Raw genomic sequence first — 18,188 nt, forward strand, 5'->3', positions numbered from 1 at the left:
TTTGATCGAGCCAGCAGGCTGTTTATTTATCAGATCAATAGTCAAAATGCCCCATCTGGAGAAGTCCGTGTGATAAGTGACAGCATTTCCAAGGGCAAGCCTGGTGAATCCACCTGACCCCCAACAGCTCAGCTTAGGGGCGGGCCAAGGAACCTGGGAGTGACCCCCACCTCTGCTTTCCCTTTTCCCCATTTTCTTCTTATATCCAGTTGATAGAGGAGATGACTGAGACCCAAACTGTCAGAACTTTCTTGCTGTGCCCGGAAGGACCTACACCCAAGAGAGCAGAGGAGCTAACAGTAACACCTTGTGTTTACTGAGCACTTTACCGTGAGCAGGTGCTGCGGTGGGTGTTCTACATCGATTGTGTCTTTTACCCCGCAGAGAAACTCTACGAGATAGGTGTCTTTCTATGACCCATTTTGCAGATGAGGAAACTGAGATACGGAGAAGCTAAGTGGCCGGTGGCAGAGCCAGTAAGTGACAAAGCCAGGATCCAAACCCAGATGGTCTGGGCCCAGAATCCTTGCGCCTGGGCCCCGAGGTCGGGGAGTGGCAGTGAACCCTTTCCAGTTGTACAGAGTCAGGGTTCTGAAGTCAAAGCAAGCTTTTTGCAGCCCCAGTTCCTGAAGGCTTTATAAATTACATTGATTTTTTTTTGTATGAAAATACCTTTTTTTGAACAGTTTGAACCCAGATTTCTCAATGAGTGGGTCTGAGATGTTAGCTTCTCTACGTTTCTTCGAAACAGTTCGTATGATTTTGGGTGCTTAAAAAAACAAAAACAAAAACCCCCCAGAAAGTAAGAAAACCCCGTATGTCATTTGTAAACTCTTAAAGCCAGGATCAGCAGAATTCTATGGGAACCGGTGGCGAGGTTGATCTTTTAGGGTCCTTTCATTGGGAATTGTTGGACTTGGGTCTCTGGGCTCTGCTCGTACACTGCCGGCTGGATTCCTCGCTCTGACTGCGGTCCTGTCCCAGGGCTCAGGCCTGGGACCGTCCCATCCTGAAGAGAGTGCAGGCCTTGAGAATTCTTGTTCCACCCAACTCTCAGACCTCCTCATTCATTTGTTCATGAACCAATGTTTATGGAGCCTGTGCTTACAGTGTTCTAGACACAGGAAACAGCGGGAAAGAAAGACACAGCTCTGCCCTCAAGTACAGGGGGCAGAGGCCCCGTGGTCGGAGCATGGGGGGTGTCGTCAAGAAATGGCCAGGAGGCCAGTGTGGCTGGCACAGAGTGACCACGGGGCAGAGTGGGCAGGGGATAGCATCTCTGCTGGTGGGGTCAGACCCTGAGGGCCCTGGCTGCTTTGAGCAGAGGACTATTGTGACTTACTCCCGTTTGTTTTGTAACTCACTCCAGCACTTTCTGGGTGTGACCCCTGCCAAGGTATTTAGCAAAATGGAGGAAACGATAGTACTTATCTCAACAGGTTGTTGCCAGTGACAGGATGCATGTGGCCCTGAGCCCCGCAGGGAGTAAGCCCTTGGCCAGTGGGCACTCTCATTGTCACGACACAGGTGGGAAGCAGGTTCCCAGTTGGCTTCAGAGCCAGGTCCCCACCTGCCCACCTGAGTTAAGATGTTTGTCTTTGTCATCTGCCCAGACCGCCCATTAGCACAGAGACTGAAAACTTGAGTCAGGAAGAGAAAAGCGTGCTGGGAGCCCCAAGCCTCCTGTGTCATCCTCTCTGTGCACAAGATCACACAGGAAGGACCGCTGCCTTGACCGGGTGGTGGATGGAAGCATCGTCCCCCTCACTGGGTCTGCACACTGCCCTGTAGGAACACACAGAAGGAAATGGGACTTAGGCCCAGCAATAGCACACACACAAGAGACCCAGGTGTGTGATTGTACAAGGAGCAGAGGGGAGGTCGGCAGTGTGAGCCACACAGCTTATGTGCTGATTCAGTCTCGGGTCGCATCAACAGAGGTATAGTGTCTAAGGGGGAGAAGGGTGTCAATACTGCTCTGCTCAGCACCTACCCGAACGTACCTGGAAGGCTGTGCTCTGTTCTGATGTTCGTCTTTGTGAGAAGTAAACAGAGCAGATGAGTTATTCTGAAAGAAGGACAAAGTGTGAGGAGGAGCGATGCCAGGACCAGGGGATGCTGATCCTGGTGAGGACAGGGCCACCAGGGAGCAGAAGGCTGCCTTCAGCAATCAAGAGGGCTGTTGTATAGACTTGTTCTGTACGTCCTGAGGGAAAGAATTGTATAAACTATAACTGGAAGTTGCAGAGAGAAGAAGTAGTTTGACTCTTCACAAATAACTTTAAAAAAATTCTTTTTAATGTTTTTATTTTATTTGTGCGAGAGAGAGAGAGACACAGTGAGAGCAGGGGAGAGGCAGAGAGAGATGGAGACAGAATCTGAAGCAGGCTCCAGGCTCTGAGCTGTCAGCGCAGAGCCCGACCTGGGACTTGAACTCACAGACTACAAGATCATGACCTGAGCTAAAGTCGGACGCCCAACTGACTGAGCCACCCAGGCACCCCACAAATAACTTTTTAAAAAAACTACTCTGAGTGGCCGAAGGATGGGAATGGCTGCTTCCTGAACTGGGACTCTCCCCATCCCTGGGGTCTCTAGCAAATGCAGGCAGCCAAGGACAGATCAGAGGCACTTTGAGGTCCTGGCCTGGTCAGAATTCTCTTGCTGGAAGAGGGCCCTGCCTGCCTCTCCCTGCCTCCCTGCTGTTCCTCCAACTCAGCGCTTTTCCCACATGCCTCCCTCCCTCTCTTTCTCCAGGCCTCTGTTGAAATGTCACCTCCTCTGAGAAGCTTTCTTTGGCCACGCTATCTGGCCCTGCTTCATCCTCCCTTATACCCCTTCCCCTGCACTAATCACTAACTGAATGGATATTATTTTGGTCGTTTAATTATTGTATTAGGCTGGATACCACTAGTTATTATTACGTACAACCCCAGAGTTTCAGTGGCTTAACACAACAGAAGTTTCCATCTTGTCCATATGACATTTTGGGGAGGGCGTTCGACAGGTAGCCTTTCGTGAGGTCATTCATGGGCTCAGGCTCCTTCTGGTGTGTGGTTCTACCATTCCCCCAGGGCCCTGGGGCTCTCTCCTGGATCCTCTGCCTGGATCCTGTGTGGCCCACCCGTGGGGGGAGACAGAGAGAGCAGGGGGTGCAGCGTGGGGAGTACCGTGGGAGATTCTTCTGGGCCAGAGAGGAAGTGACTTACATCATTTCGCCCACATTCCATTAGCCAGCACCTCGCTGATGGCCACAGCTCCCCATAAAGGAGGCTGGGAAATGTAGTCTCCCTGATGTCTAGGAAGAAATGAAATTGCTCTTGGTGAACTCCTAGCAGCCTCAGCTAGACTTGTTTATCATATTTCATTAATCTATGTCATCATCTATTGTTCAAGACACCATTCTTCTTGGAACCGCTAATCAGATTAAACTATAGCATGCCATCGATTCAAGATGCATTCCGATTGCCAACATGGTAAAATACGAAAAGATAGTATAGCTTCAGGTCAGTGAGATATGGTATTGTCACTCCTTGAGGGCAGGAAGCTGTCCACCTGGCGTGCCGATCCATCCCCAGGGCTAGAATAGTGGCCGGCACACTGTAGATCTTCAAGGGATGGTGACGGAATGTCTGAGTGAGGGAGGGAGTGGATGAACGAATGAGGAAGGGTGGATGAATGAATGAGTTGCCCTTTTGGTTAAGTATCAGAATGCCCCTTGTGCGAGGTTGTGTCAGGGGGTCAAGCTGTGCTCGCTCACCTGAGCAGAGTGCTCCTGGGTTTCGGAACAGCTTCCAACAATGACTAAGACCCCGGGGACTCTGCCCCTGGCCAGCACCCTTCTCCGTTGCCAGCTGCGAGTTTTTCCTCCCTTGCCTCACACTGATGCAAAGTGTGACCTTGCTCATTTCTTGAGCTGTCCCTCTTCCTGCTTCTGTCCCTGGAGAGGCAGCCCCGACACCACATGTCTCATGGGAGAGACTCACTGGCCCAGCCAGTCGGCTGCACACCCCTGGGTCAATCAGCTGGGCCAGTGGGGTGGAGGTCTGTGAGAATGTGGCAGTTCCCGCGGGACGGAGCTGTGTGTGTGTGTGTGTGTGTGTGTGTGTGTGTGTGTGTGTGCGCGCGCATGCATGAGCATGCATGTGAGAGACGGAGTGTTGGAGTGAGGTGTCAGCTCCCAGGAGAGAGGCTAGTTAGTTCTGACAATTGGTTCCGGTAGTACCTGGATAAGGAGACCCATGGCCTAAAAAGGGACTTTCTTGGTGGAAGTTCCAGCACACTGAGAGGTACACAGATTCGTGATTGAATGGTAGATAGGAAAGTGCCCGGATGGATGAACGCTGGGAGACAGAGAGTAAACAGTCTTGCTTGTGGTGAGATTGATGTTTAAGGGGCACGTGATGGAAGCCATGTCATTACCCAGAAAGGGCTGCTATCATAACCGGCAGCATTTACTTATTGAGCACGTACCGTGTGCCAGGCACTGTTCTAAGCCCTTTTCTGTAGTAACTCGCTAATCCTCAAGACCACCCTCTGAGGTGTGCACTATAATCAGCTCCCCCATTTTGCAGATGAGGAAACTGAAGCACAGAAGGGTTAAATACCCTGGAAGAGGCAGAACTGGAATTCAGACTCAGGCAGTCCAGCTCCAACCACTAAGATCTGTGGCCCAGCACCGTGGCTGCTGTGAGAATCAAGTACCATCTAGAAATTGCCAGGTGTATTCAGTGACAGTAGGTGGGATGTTTATACTGCATCGCGGCTTGATGCAAGGTGAAAATAAGACCAGATTCCACAAGAGTTAAGATCAATTCATAGATGTCAGATCTCCGGTAGCTATTGAAAGGAAGAATCATTGTGGTGTGTTTGGGGGCATATTCTGAATTTTCGATGTTGCCCTTTCTCTAAACACTCCCTTTTGTGGTGTTCAGAGCCCAGAGTTGGCCAAGGGGACTCACGGAAGAGCCACGAGGCACCCCTGGGTCTTGTTTGAGGGGACTCCACTAAGAGGACCCAGGTGAAGGCTGAGGTTTGGGATCAGTGTCTCCAGAGGGGCCCCTTAGTCTAATTTGCGGAGAGCCACGGTAAGAGCCACAGAGGCTGTCCGCTGCAGGCCGGAGCTTGGCTGGTCGATGGACCCTCCGAGCTGTCCCAGGGCACTCCCACTCTGCATCCACTCATCTCCCCCTGCTTTGGCAGAACTTCTCTCTTCTCATTATGATGGATGCGGCCTGGAAAATCATGGATAAAAAGCCCCGATTGAAAGGCACTAATTACCCATCATTATTTTCCATGCCGTAATTTGTGTGGAACGAGATTTCAATCAGTTGTCCGGGACCAGTCTGGTTTTGACTAATCTCTCTAAGACAAGATGCTTAATTACAGATTTTTGCCATAGCTTCAGCACACAGGGGGAGGCAGGCTCTTGCTGAAGCCAGTTTGGTTTTGGGTCATTTTGCAGTCCTCGGTCCCAGAGAGGGCCCCAAGGGGAGAAAGAGGAGTGTTAGGAAAAGTATTCTGAGGGGACCAGATAAAATCAAGCCACCACAAGAGCGGTGCTGTGGTAGCATCCTGGCAATGGAGGGTGGCAGGTGGGGCCCTGCCAGAGTAAGCCCCTTCTCCCGGGGAGGGGGTGGGGGTCACCACTACTCACTATGTCTCTCAACCCCAACCAGCCTGGCTCTCTAGTTAGTAACTTGGAGTGAGTCCCAGCTTCTCGGGGCTTTAGTCCCTCATCTGTAGGTCGCCAGGGTGGACAGCAGAATCTGTAACTTACAGGCCACTGACCCCAGCTGTGCTAATGTGTCTTTCCAGGAAAACAGACCTACTGTTGAAAGATACACATATGTAAGGTTTCAATCACATACAACTGATAAGAACATCACATATTAAAATAGGTGATTTAGACTACTCAGGGGGAAAGTCAATTTGAATTAAATACGTGAGTTTAAGAAAAAATTATATAATTACTGGACCTCATATGTATAGGATTGGATTAATTATAATCCTTGCTTCCTAGTACTTGTCATCATTGGCCACCTCACCCTCTCTCCCTCTCTTCCCTGCTTCCTCCCTTCCTCCTGTGTAGTAAGTGCCCCTGAATTCCTATCCCAACAGGAGGCGGGGACATTATTCACATTTAGCCATGTGGTCCTCTGCATCCCATCCCCTATTAAGGGCTCCTTCTATATTCTTTAATGTTTAAAACAAATTTTTATGTTTGTTTGTTTATTTATTTATTTATTTTGAGGGAGAGAGAGAGAGAGCGAGAGAGCGCAAGCCAGGGAGGGGCAGAGAGAGAGGGAAAGAGAATCCCAAGCAGGCTCCATGCTGTCAGCACAGAGCCTGACTCGGGGCTCCATCCCATGAAATGTGAGATCATGACCTGAGCTGAAACAAAGAATCATACACTTAACCGACTGAGCCACCCAGGCGCCCCTGTATTCTTAAAAAGGGTTTTTTTGTTTACTTATTTTTGAGAGAGAGAGAGAGAGAGAGAGAGCGCGCGCACAGGCAGGGGAGGGGCCGGGAGAGAGGGAGACAGAATTCAAAGTAGGCTTCAGGCTCTGAGCTGTCAGCACAGAGCCTCTCAGAGCCTGATGCGGGGCTCAAACTCATGAGCCGTGAGATCATGACCTGAACTGAAGTCAGACACTCAACTGATTGAGCCACCCAGGCACCCGGAGACTTTTAAAGGAAGTTTAACTGGGCTACTTTAAGGTTCCCTGAGGGGCTGATTCATAACAAATAAAGCTTTGCTGGAGGGTCTGAGGGTCTGCTATAATGAATTACTCTGGTGGCCCCTGGCTAACGAATTAATTATAGAAATGTACATAAGAGTCTCTCAAGTGTTCAGAAACCATTTTTCTTCTGTATAGTGAATTGCCGTTTTTAGGCTTATTTATCCTCTTAATTTGCCTAACCAACCACTTTCCCTCCTGGTAAATGGCAAGTTCCTTGTGGAATCATCCTGCATTCTATATCTGGGGACTTAGTTGAGGGAAGAGCTTTGCTGGGTTTGACCACAGGTGGCCAAATGATGAGTTTTCTGGAAGGGGCTTCCGGGGAGAATCACAACAGTAAGCCAGCGTCTGCAGAGTGCTTGCTGGGCACCAGCTCGGGCTACACATTTTGCATACACTAGTTTATGCTCACGCAGAACAATCCTATGAAGGAGGTGATTGGGCCCATTTTACAGATGGGCACTCTGAGGCTGGCCTCAGAGTCAGCAGCTAATACGTGGCAGAACTGGCTCATCTGATGCCAGCGTGCAGGCTTGTCACCCTTACGTGACAGTTACTGGTTTTGCTCTTACAAGTGTGGCCTCAGCACAGAGCCAAAAGGGGGCTGTGGGCGCAGCCCTCTGCAGGCCTCCCGGATTGCTGTGTTGTGCGCGGTGAGGTGGGCTTTGTCCCACAGAGGAAAGCAAGCCAGGCCCTAGGCTAACCGGGCCAGTTCAAAGCGCTTCCCTCCTTGAGCTGTTCCTCCGGAAGCTTCCCTCCTGCTGTCTGCCCAGCAGGCCGTCCTCAGGGGGCCAGGTCCCTGGGAGTCCAGCGAAAAAGTTTATAGTTGTCTCTTGCTGGCACGCGGGAGTTTCTCTTCCTCGACAGATGTGTGGCAAAATAGCTCAACTGTTTGGGTTTCACTCAGAGTTCCCCAAGATTTTTTGGTCTCCATATGAAGAAAATCTTCAACCCACTCCGTTGTCCAGCAGAAGCAGAGACACCGCGCACCCCGCTCCACCAGTGAGCTCAGGCACCCCTGGAGGCCAGGCCACTCTGAGGCACAAGGCTCCACGCTGGATGTGAAGAGGGCCAGGGGCAGAGAGCACGCTGGGGTGGGAGGGAGGCCATGCTGAATCAGATGGTGGTGAAATTGAGGACAGGGCAGCTCTAGCTGTGCTCCTGTTCCGCATGGATCGCGGGGGGGGGGGGGGGAATGATGCCTCGAGGGCCTGCAGCCACTGACTTCTGCTCTTGCAGAGGCTGCTTCCACGGGGCCTCTGTCCCTCCCATACAGTCAATAGTCATCGACCCAGTCGGGAACTGGGTCCCAGCCAACCACAGATGATGGACTCTGTGTGACCCCCCTCCTCCCCGGATTGAAGCGTCTGCCACGTCCCCTCATCGCGAGGCTGCACCCTCCCTGCACGCCATCGCGGCACCCACCCTGTGGCCACCTCCCCCCACCCGTGCCTTGGCCCGCAGCCTCCACCTCTGACATCTTCCCGGACCCCATCTGCAATCCCCCGACTTTCTCGCTCCTTCCTCTGCTCTCCCTCAGCCTGAAGTCCCGGAGTCCACCCTGTTCCTGGTCCCTCCCCCTGTTTCCTTCCACTTCTGCACTTTCTGCTCTCACCCCCTCTGTCCCAGACCTGCACCATTTATCCATCCAACCTCCCACTGCGGCCCGCCCCGTGCTCCCTCTTTCCTCATACATCTATGGCGGTGGTTCTCATTCTGGGGTGATTTTTTTCCCCAGGGAACATTTGGCAATGTCTCTTCCAGGGTTGGGTTGCCCTGGCTGGGGCATCTAGTGGGTAGAGGCCAGGGATGCTCTTAAACACCCTGCGGTGCACAGGATGGCCCCACAACCAAGAAGTCCTTTGCCCCAGATGTCAGTAACACCCAGGTTGAGAAACCCAGATCTAAGCTGCTGGAGGAGACGGGGCTCCCCCTGCGTTGGTGCCCCTGCAATGTGAGCGAAGGGGCCTGGTGAACCCTGGAGACCCTGATTTCTGCTCTCTCCTCCCACCACCACCCCCCTCCCAGTTTCTATTGCAAACTCTCTTCCTTTTCCTAGACTTCCTGCCCGTAGCCTTCACTCCCTGTGCCTCCCTTCACGGACTGAGTGGAGGGGACAGAGAGGCGAGGGCTCTCAGCTCTCCCCTCTACCACCCACAGACTTCCCCTGTGCACGGCCAACCTCCCCCCCCACCCCCCTTTACTGCTTCAGCTCCTTTCTCTTCCTGCATTCCAGATTCACATCAAACCTCTGCCAGGCCTCCTGGCCACATCATTCTTATGGTACTCAAACCTGATGCCCCTAAAGTCACAACTGGGCTGCTGAAACAAGCCAACCTGAAAATGCAGACTCCTGGGCCCCCCTTGCAGAGATGCATGTACAAATTATGACTGTGGTCGGGCCAGGCCCAGGCAGCCACCTGTTCAGCAAGCACCTCAGTTGACTCTGGTGAAGATTGAACTGGAATTTGGGAAAACGGACATTTTTTACCTTTCATATCTTTAGTCTGTGCATCTTAATCTGTTCTTTACCATCGGCATTGAAGGTAGAGTCACCATGCAATTCATTGCCCACTTTGGGGAGTAAAGCGGGGGCGATGGGTACTTAGCAGGTAAGATCAGGATCGCCCAAGGCAAACTGCAAAGTGTGGATCCCATAATTTTTAAAAACCTTAAGTTCCTTCCATTCTTTTTTAAAAAAAATTAAATATATTTATTTAAATTCAACTTAGTTAACATATAGTGTAGTAATGGTTTCAGGAGTAGAACCTCGTGATTCGTCTCTTAAATCTAATACCCAGTGCTCATCCCAACAAGTGCCCTCCCTAATGCCCACCAGTCATTTAGCTAATCCCCGCCACCTCCCGTCCAGCAACCCCGTTTGTTCTCTGTATTTAAGAGTCTCTTATGGTTTGCCTCCCTCTGTTTTTACCTTATTTTTCCTTCCCTTCACCTATGTTCATCTGTTGTGTTTCTTAAATTCCATGTATCAGTGACATCATATGATTTTTGTCTTTCTCTGATTGACTTATGTCGCTTAGCATAATACACTCTAGTGTTGTTGCAAATGGCAGGATTTCATTCTTTTTGATTGCTGAGTAGTATCCCATTGAATATATACACCACATCTCCTTTATCCTTTCATCCATCGATGGACATTTGGGCTGTTTCCATGCTTTGGCTATGTCGATAGTGCTACTATAAACATTGGGGTGCACGCGCCCCTTTGAAACAGCACACCTGTATCCCTTGGATAAATGCCTCGTGGTATAATTGCTGGATCTTGGGGTAGTTCTATTTTTAATTTTTTGAGGAATCTCCATGCTGTTTTCCAGAGTGGCTGCACCAGTTTGCATTCTCACCAGCGGTGCAGAAGGGTTTACTCCCCTTTCTTCGCATCCTCACCAACATTTGTTGTTTCCTGAGTTAATTTTAGCCATTCTGATGGGTGTGAGGTGGTATCCCATTGTGGTTTTGATTTGTATTTCCCTGATGGTGAATGATGTTGAGCATCTTGTCATATGTCTGTTAGCCATCTGGATGTCTTCTTTGGAAAAGTGTCTGTTCATATCTTCTGCCCATTTCTCCATTGGATTATTTGTTTTTTGGGTGTTGAGCTTGATAAGTTCTTTATAGATTTTAGATACTAACCCTTTATCTGATAATGTCATTTGCAAATATCTTCTCCCATACAGAGGTTTCCTTTTAGTTTTGTTGGTTGTGTTCTTAACACACGCCCCTCCTCATCAAAGAAAACCAACAATTACCCACAATAACAACAAAACATTCTTTATCTGCCCCCATGATCCCAAGTTCAAGGGAATGGTGCTGCCTGAAGGTCTGAAGGTATGCCAGGAGGCACCCCACTCTCACATCCTTTTCTACCCTTTGCAGCCAAACTTCTGGAAAGAATTGTTGCATTCACGACCTCCTCCAGCCACGGTACAGTGGTCTCCATCCCCACTGAGCCTTGACATTCCCTGGCGACATCACCTGCCTCCTCCTGACTGCTCGCTGCAGTGGACGCTTGCCCATTCTGATCTCCGCTGACCTTGTAGCCACATGTGACCTGCTGCCACCCCCTCATTGCATTTCCAACACACACACTCTTTTTAAAGCATGCTTTAAAGAGCAGTTTATTTGTTTTACATGTTTATTTTTGAGAAAGAGGGGGAGGGGGAGGGGAACGGGGCAGAGAGGGAGCTCTGTGCTGACAGCAGAGAGCCTGATATGGGGCTCAAACTCACAAACCATGAGATCATGGCCTGAGCTGAAGTAGGATGCACTTAACCAACTGAGCCATCCAGGCGCCCCTAAAAAGCGTTTTAAAGGATGCTTTTTATAGGGGCTCCAGGGTAGCTCAGTTGGTTGAATGTCTTGACTTTGGCTCAGGTCATGATCTCACGGTTCAAGGGTTCAGGCCCCGCGTTGGGCTTTGTGCTGACAGCTCGGAGCCTGGAGCCTGCTTCAGATTCTGTGTCTCCCTTTATCTCTGCCCCTCCCTTTCTTGCTCTCTCTCTCTCTCTCTCTCTCTCTCAAAAAATAAATAAACGTTAAAAAAAATGCTTTTTATATTCTTCAGCTCCTCCCGCTGGTTCTTCTCCCCCCACCTCCTGGGCTTTTTTCTTTCCCATCCTTTAAATTTTGCTTTGGAATGCATGAACGATGTGCCAGAGGTCAGGAGAGTTGGAGACAAGGTTTTTGTGGAGGGTCTGGCCTCTCCAGCAAATTTTGTCCCTTGCCTGGTGCATCGAGGACCCGGTAGCCTAGAAGGGTTCTGTGCCCCCAGAGAGTTCTCGACTCTCACACTGCAGGTCAAGAAATGGCCGTGAGGAAGGTTCTGGGCTTTGGAGCTCTTCTCTGCAGGTTTTGAGGGATTTAAGCTTGAGGCCCTTGCTGGAGGCAGGTCCTTCAGAGACCTGGTTTGACGAGAGGCAGAGCGCCACAGAAGAAAGAGCTTGCGTCTGTAGTCAGACAGGGCTGGTTCAGGTCCAAGCTTCTCCTGTCCCTCAGGTGACCTGGGACAAGCTTCAAGCTCCAGCTTTTCTCTTCTGTGAAGTGGGGATGATAATGTCTGGCAGACAGGCTGTGAGGACTAAAAGGCTGTGGTAGAAAAGGAAGCATCCAGAGTGTGACCGCCCTTGGTGGATGGCCACTGAACTGGTCTAGGCCAGCCTCTGGGGCAGAGGACAGACCTGGCAACTCCTGAGCTTGAAAAAACAGAAAAGTTTGGAAGGAATCTTCCACACAGAAAAGAAGCTGTGCCCCCCGTGGAGGGGGTGTTCATTCAGTCCGCAAATATGAATGAATGAACAAGTGAATGAATGAAGACTGGTGGGGCCAGCGGCGGGAGCTGGGGGGCGGGGGAAGGGAGCCCCTGTGAGGGTAGTACCCCCTGGCTTTTTCTGGTGCTTTGCACACTTGTGTTTGTTTAGTCTGCTCTTCCTGAGACAGAATGAGCTTTTTTTTTTTTAGATTTTTTTTAGCGTTTATTCATTTTTTTGGTGGAAAGAGACAGAGCGTGAGTGGAGGCGGGGCAGAGAGAGAGGGAGACACAGAATCCCAAGCAGCTCCAGGCTCTGAGCTGTCAGCAGACAGCCCAATGCGGGGCTCGAGCACACGGACTGTGACATAATGACCTGAGCCAAAGTCGGCCGCTTAACCGACTGAGCCACCCAGGCGCCCTGAGAACGAAGTTCTTGAGATTGTGGGCTGTGTGTGTCGTGACCTTTCCTGTCCTCTGGCCAGCACTTGGCACACAGCAGGTGGCTGGAATAGGTGTGGCCTCTCCCTAGATAAGACATCCTGGGCGGGGTGGGGATGGGGTGCCAAAATCCCAGTCGTGGGAAAGAGAAGAGGAATGAAGTCCTCAGACCCTGCCCCTGTCCAAACACACACAACTGGGATGCGGGCAGTAAAGTAGTAGCTGGACTTCTGTGCCGCTCGGAGGCCAGGGTCAAGTTTGCTTCCTTCAGCCCCTGGAGTCTCCGAGGGTGAGATGACAAAAGGCCTACTTTTAGAGAGAGACCAAATGAGGTGAATGACGTCGGCGTTGTGACGTGGTGTTAGGCTTCTGTTGACCTGGTGATACCTCGGGTAACTGACACTGCAGATAAGGGGGTAGGGGGACTACTGCTGTTGCTGTAATTACCATTAATGTCAAGTGTATCTCCCGAAACCTCTGGAGTTCTTTTGAGTTTCAGGGAGGGGTGGGGAGGGAGGGCTGGAGTCTGGGAGCCATCTCCTCGGCAGGATTCGTCACTGTGGGCCTGGGGTGTTCCTGTGACCCGCAGAGCCTAAAGCAGTGGGCAGGAGAGGATTACAGGTGGAAGGACCCCTGCTCAGCTTTCCCTGCCTGCCCTGTGCAGAGACGCTGGGGGAGGTAACCCAAAGGTGCCTACCGGGGCAGATTTTCTGCTTGGATTGTGCCTTGCCAGGCTGATGGCGTTTCCTGTGGACATACCAGGGACCTGCTGGTGGATGGAGGGGCGGCAGGTGGTCATATGGAACCCAGGACGATCACAGCGCACCAGCCAGAGCTATAAAAGGACCCAGAGGAGACCCTCAACTAGGGCACCCTCTGCCGATATAAGGGAAACACGGTGCTTGTGGGAGGGCGTCTCAGGGGACTTGGGAACGTTACATTTGGAACAGAAGAGACCTGAGAGCCTCTATCTTTAGACTCTGCATTCCAGTAGATAAACTTGAGAGTAGTAACCTCACAGGGATCTTTTATCTTTCTATCTGCAGCTCCCGGTTTCTGATTAGAACCACCTGTGGGGCAATGAGTTCCCTGTCCCTGCAGATGTTCAAATGTAGATGGATGGGACAACCCCTCGGGAGGTGTACTAACTATGAAATCATTAGCGACACCAGGGATGGCGGCCCCTCCCATCGTGAGATTGCATTTGGTGGTGTGGGGGTGGGCTTTGTGGGTGCTGCAAAGCAGCCCTTTCCCTGGTGGTGACCAGTCCTTTCCTCAAAGGACCGTTCAGGAAACAGGGGCTCCCTCTGGGCATTATTAGAGGTGGACCATGGCTGCTACCCAGCGGACCCTCCGGTACTGAGACCCCTCCATCTTTCTGCTAATGCGGCCATACCACTGATCGTTCAGCCCTTTTCCTTCTCCAAGATTTTTCTCTCTTTCCTTTCACCTGCTCCACGGGCATAAGCCTTGGCCAGCTCCTTGCCTCCACACAGCCAGGCCAGGTCAAGGACAGGTGGACCCAGCATGGTTCTAGGAGAAGGGACTTTCATTTTAGGTAAACTTTATGACCCTTCACAGTGACCTTGTCATGTTGGTAATGCTCCCTTGCCTCTGTGGGTGAGGTAGGAACGCTCAGAGCTTGAAGTTTAGGGTGAAGAAACTGCTAGGGATGCGAGGACCTAAGGCTGGAAGGGGCCCCCTCATGTCACTTCCTGGAGACACAGTCTCTGGGGCCGGGTGGGGCTGGGAAGCCAGCCTGCTGAAGGGTTAGGGACGGGGAGGGGGAGGGGCCTGGAGCCACCTTCCAGATGTGCCCTGGGCCAGAGGCAAACCCCAGAGAGCAGCTTTTGCCACCAGCCCTGCCTCTTGCCCTGGCCAGGTGCCTTGACGGTGTGTCTGGTCCCAGTCTCCGTGATGGCGGCATGTTGGGGAGGCACCAAGCTTGGACTTACCCAGTGCCTCAGTGGAGCTGGGTGAAATGGGTTATCAGGTCACAGTACTGAGGGGGTCTGGGCCAGGGCCTGGCACGCTCAGACCTCCAGCCATGGCCACCGTGTACTTTTGTTGTGCAGGAAGACTGGCCAGCTATTTTGTCTGTCACCCTTATGCCAGCAATTTGCAGAGAGCTGGGCGCCTAATCTAAAGTTTATCGATCAGACGTAGTTTTTTAAAGGACGCCTGGGTGGTTCAGTGGGTTGAATGTCAGACTCTTGATTGTGGCTCAGGCCATGATCTCAGCGGTCAGGGGATCAAGCCCCGCGTCAGGCTGCACCCTGGGTGTGAAGCCTGCTTGGGATTCTGTCTCCCTCTCCCTCTGCCTCATTTGTACTCTCTCTCTCTCAAAAAAATTAATAATAATAATAATAAATAAAATAAAGTAAAATAAAATAAAACCCTAGTTTTTTCTTTGAGGACTCAGAAGGTTCTGGGGGGTAATGGCAGAAACTTGCTCTGGGCTGTGCAGTGTCCTGACCAATTGACCTTCTGGGCCAGCATTTTATCTCACCAACGCCTTAGCGTTGAGCCCCTCCCAGCCGCCCCGCCCACTCGGTGCCCGGAGCCCAGAGCTAATTCCTGGGTCCGGCGTCACACCCACCGCACCCTCCGCAGAGCTGACTTGTCCGTGCTCTGTGTCCGCAGGCTGCTGAACAGAATGTCCGCGGACGACCGGCACCTGGGCTCCAGCTGCGGCTCCTTCATCAAGACAGAGCCGTCCAGCCCGTCCTCGGGCATCGACGCCCTCAGCCACCACAGCCCCAGCGGCTCGTCCGACGCCAGCGGGGGCTTCGGCCTGGCCCTGGGCGCCCACGCCAACGGTCTGGACTCGCCGCCCATGTTCGCAGGCGCCGGGCTGGGCGGCACCCCGTGCCGCAAGAGCTACGAGGACTGTGCCAGCGGCCTCATGGAGGACTCGGCCATCAAGTGCGAGTACATGCTCAACGCCATCCCCAAGCGCCTGTGCCTCGTGTGCGGGGACATTGCCTCCGGCTACCACTACGGCGTGGCCTCCTGCGAGGCCTGCAAGGCCTTCTTCAAGAGGACCATCCAAGGTGCGTGAAGGCAGGGCAGGCGGCTGGGTGGGCGCGGGCAGGGGCGCCCTTGCCTGCAGGTGCAGCGGGGAAACCCGGTGATTCCCGCCAGCTGCCAGGTGGGTCCCCCCCGCCGCTACAGCAGGGGTTTGGTAGAGCCCCTTTCCCGCCTCTCAGGGTTTCTCATTCGGGATTCCCCACGAGACTCTAACTCCAGCACCGTGGTTGGCACGCAGGCACTCCCCTGTGGTGCCCCAGAAAACCCCGGGAAACCCCACACAAATGCACTGTGCATGCGCCTCTCACTGGTGTGGGGAACACGGTCAAGAGCGTGTCCCTAAGAGCTGCTTTTTGGGGGAGAAAATCATGTTATTTTACCCTGCAGTTCCAGACTCCTTGCTATAGAAAGAGTTGTTGCTTTGATCTTTTAAGGGCACAAATGAAACACAAATATTTTCTCAATTGGGAAAGAGCCAGGCCATCAGAGCAAGGGAAACCCACTCACCCTGTCTGATCGCTGCATGGCCTGTCTTCAAGGGCTGTTACAGTGTGCCTGTGTGGCAGCTGAATCGTGTTCTGATGGCCACAAGCGAGGGTGGCGGCCTCTTTCGGAGGGTATGTGAGTGATTGGTTCCTATGAAGGTGTGCAAGAGCCTTGGTGGGTGGCCTCTGGAACGTCACCCTGAGTTAAATGGGGGATGATGATGCGAACACTCTCCCAGAGCTGTTATCAAGTTCATGGCACAGGGTCCAGCCAGAGGAATGAACCTGGCACATGGTAGCCAAGGGTGTTACTGCAGGAGGCCATGGGCGGAGCACTTGGGCCATTCGTTTCGTCAGGAGTCTACTGAGCACCCACTAAGCGCCAGCCCTTGCTGTAGGTGCTGCTGATTGTGGATGGACAAACAGCCCCCCTCGTGCATGGAACTGAAGTGGGGTGATGCCATTCCACTGGGACAGAAACTGCAGCCAGACTGGACCAAACCCAGGGACACCTGTCCCGTCCCTTGGCCCTGCCTGGCTGTCCTCAGGGTGTCTTCCCTCCCCCCCTTTCCCATTTCATTTTTAGAAGAGTCAGGTTGAGCTTTCCTGGGATGACTCTCCGTGTCTTCGTTCAACAAATATTTGTCTAAATTTCTTGTGACTATTTATTCATTAAATTAGTTGAGGGCCTTAAGATTGGCCATGTTTCCAGTTCTCCCTGTTAGTTGAGACGTTGTGGTGTAGTGGTTGTCCAGCGGGTTCCTGGATCAGACAGCACCATCCGTTACGGCTAGATGCCCCTGGGCATGCTGCCTCGGTTTCCCTCTGGGTTCATTTCCTTCTCGGTAAGGTGCGATGCTCTCATTCCTTCTTCACATAGAGATGTTAAAAGAAAAGTAAGTGAGTTGGTATGTACAAAGCACTTATAATATTGCCTGGTGCTTTGTAAGTGCTAAATAAATGCTTGCAGGTATGATTTTCACTTTTACCATATCACTTACGACAGTGTTATCACTAAGACACAGACGCACACTTTGTTTTATCGTACACGGCGGGCTTTTGTAATTACATATATGTAAGTAAAACGGTATATTTTGATTTAGGATTTAAATTATTTTGGCTATCTTAGTTACAGATAATAGCTATTTTTTTAAATGAACCCTTGGGGCGCCTGGGTGGCTTGGTCGGTTGAGCATCCGACTTCGGCTCGGGTCATGATCTCGCGGTCCGTGAGTTCGAGCCCCGCGTCGGGCTCTGTGCTGACAGCTCAGAGCCTGGAGCCTGCTTCGGATTCTGTGTCTCCCTCTCTCTCTGCCCCTCCCCTGTTTATGCTCTGTCTCAAAAATAAATAAACGTTTAAAAAAATAAATAAATAAATGAACCCTTAAAAAAAATGGTAAAAATTCAACCAGTACCAAAGAGTGAAGCAGTTAAAATTACATTTTCCTAGAACCCCAGACTCGGGTTCTTTACACCTTCCTGAGAAGGAGCCATGATACGTACTGCTTTTAGCGAGCGTTTACGGAGTGTGTTCACATCAGGCACTGTGCTAGACTCTAGCATGGGTGCATGAACACATTTCAGTCCCTGCCAGCTTCACACTCCTGAGTCTGGGAGGACACCCTGGAATCTCGGAGTTTGAAAAGCACTGTGTGATTAATTGGGAGTCTCCGGCCTCAGCCAGGGTTGAAAACCTCCAGTCTGAGAGCCAATCTGTATCATTGGGTATCTGACAAATAAACATGACATGTTTCCACCAGTTTAAGTCACTGAGACGGCAACTGTTTTCTTCCCAGATCAGGAAATGGTCTCGGTAATATTGCCATTATTTTTTAGATTCTTTGAGGTCAGCTTTTGAAAAATTGCTTTTTAGGAGACAATCCCGTTTTCTTCACTCCATGTGGTTCTTCACTGAGGGTTCTGGAGGGTTCTGGATCAGATTTTCTGAAAGTAGAGGCTGGGGCAGACTCAGAAACCCTGCTCTCCCGCCGGCAGAGGCCCGGGTGCTGAGAGTGCCCTCAGCACTTCAAAAGCCCACTTGAAGGATTTGTAAACAGTCTTAATTATTTGCTCCACAAAGAGGATAATGATCTTTTCCTAGAAGTCAGAGGACAAAGAGCAGCATTTCGTGCATTCAGAGCTCAGCTGCTCTTGTCTCTTTGTCACAAGTTCTGATTCTCCTTTAGAACCGGGAAGAGGTTTCTGTTTAGAACCCGGAAAAGT

General features: G+C 51.5%; 1 protein-coding gene across 2 annotated transcripts in view; it reads left to right on the forward strand.

Annotated features, from left to right (window-relative positions):
* Window positions 1–18,188, forward strand: part of ESRRB (estrogen related receptor beta) — a 234,572-nt gene that overhangs the window by 161,769 nt on the left and 54,615 nt on the right. For both annotated transcript variants that reach the window (XM_042943870.1, XM_042943871.1), the window contains exon 2: window positions 15,094–15,503. In XM_042943870.1, coding sequence (XP_042799804.1) covers window positions 15,094–15,503 — 410 coding nt within the window. The remainder of the gene's footprint in view (window positions 1–15,093; window positions 15,504–18,188) is intronic.

This window comes from Panthera leo, chromosome B3 (assembly GCF_018350215.1).
Source record: "Panthera leo isolate Ple1 chromosome B3, P.leo_Ple1_pat1.1, whole genome shotgun sequence".
In the NCBI taxonomy this organism is placed as follows: Eukaryota; Metazoa; Chordata; class Mammalia; order Carnivora; family Felidae; genus Panthera; species Panthera leo.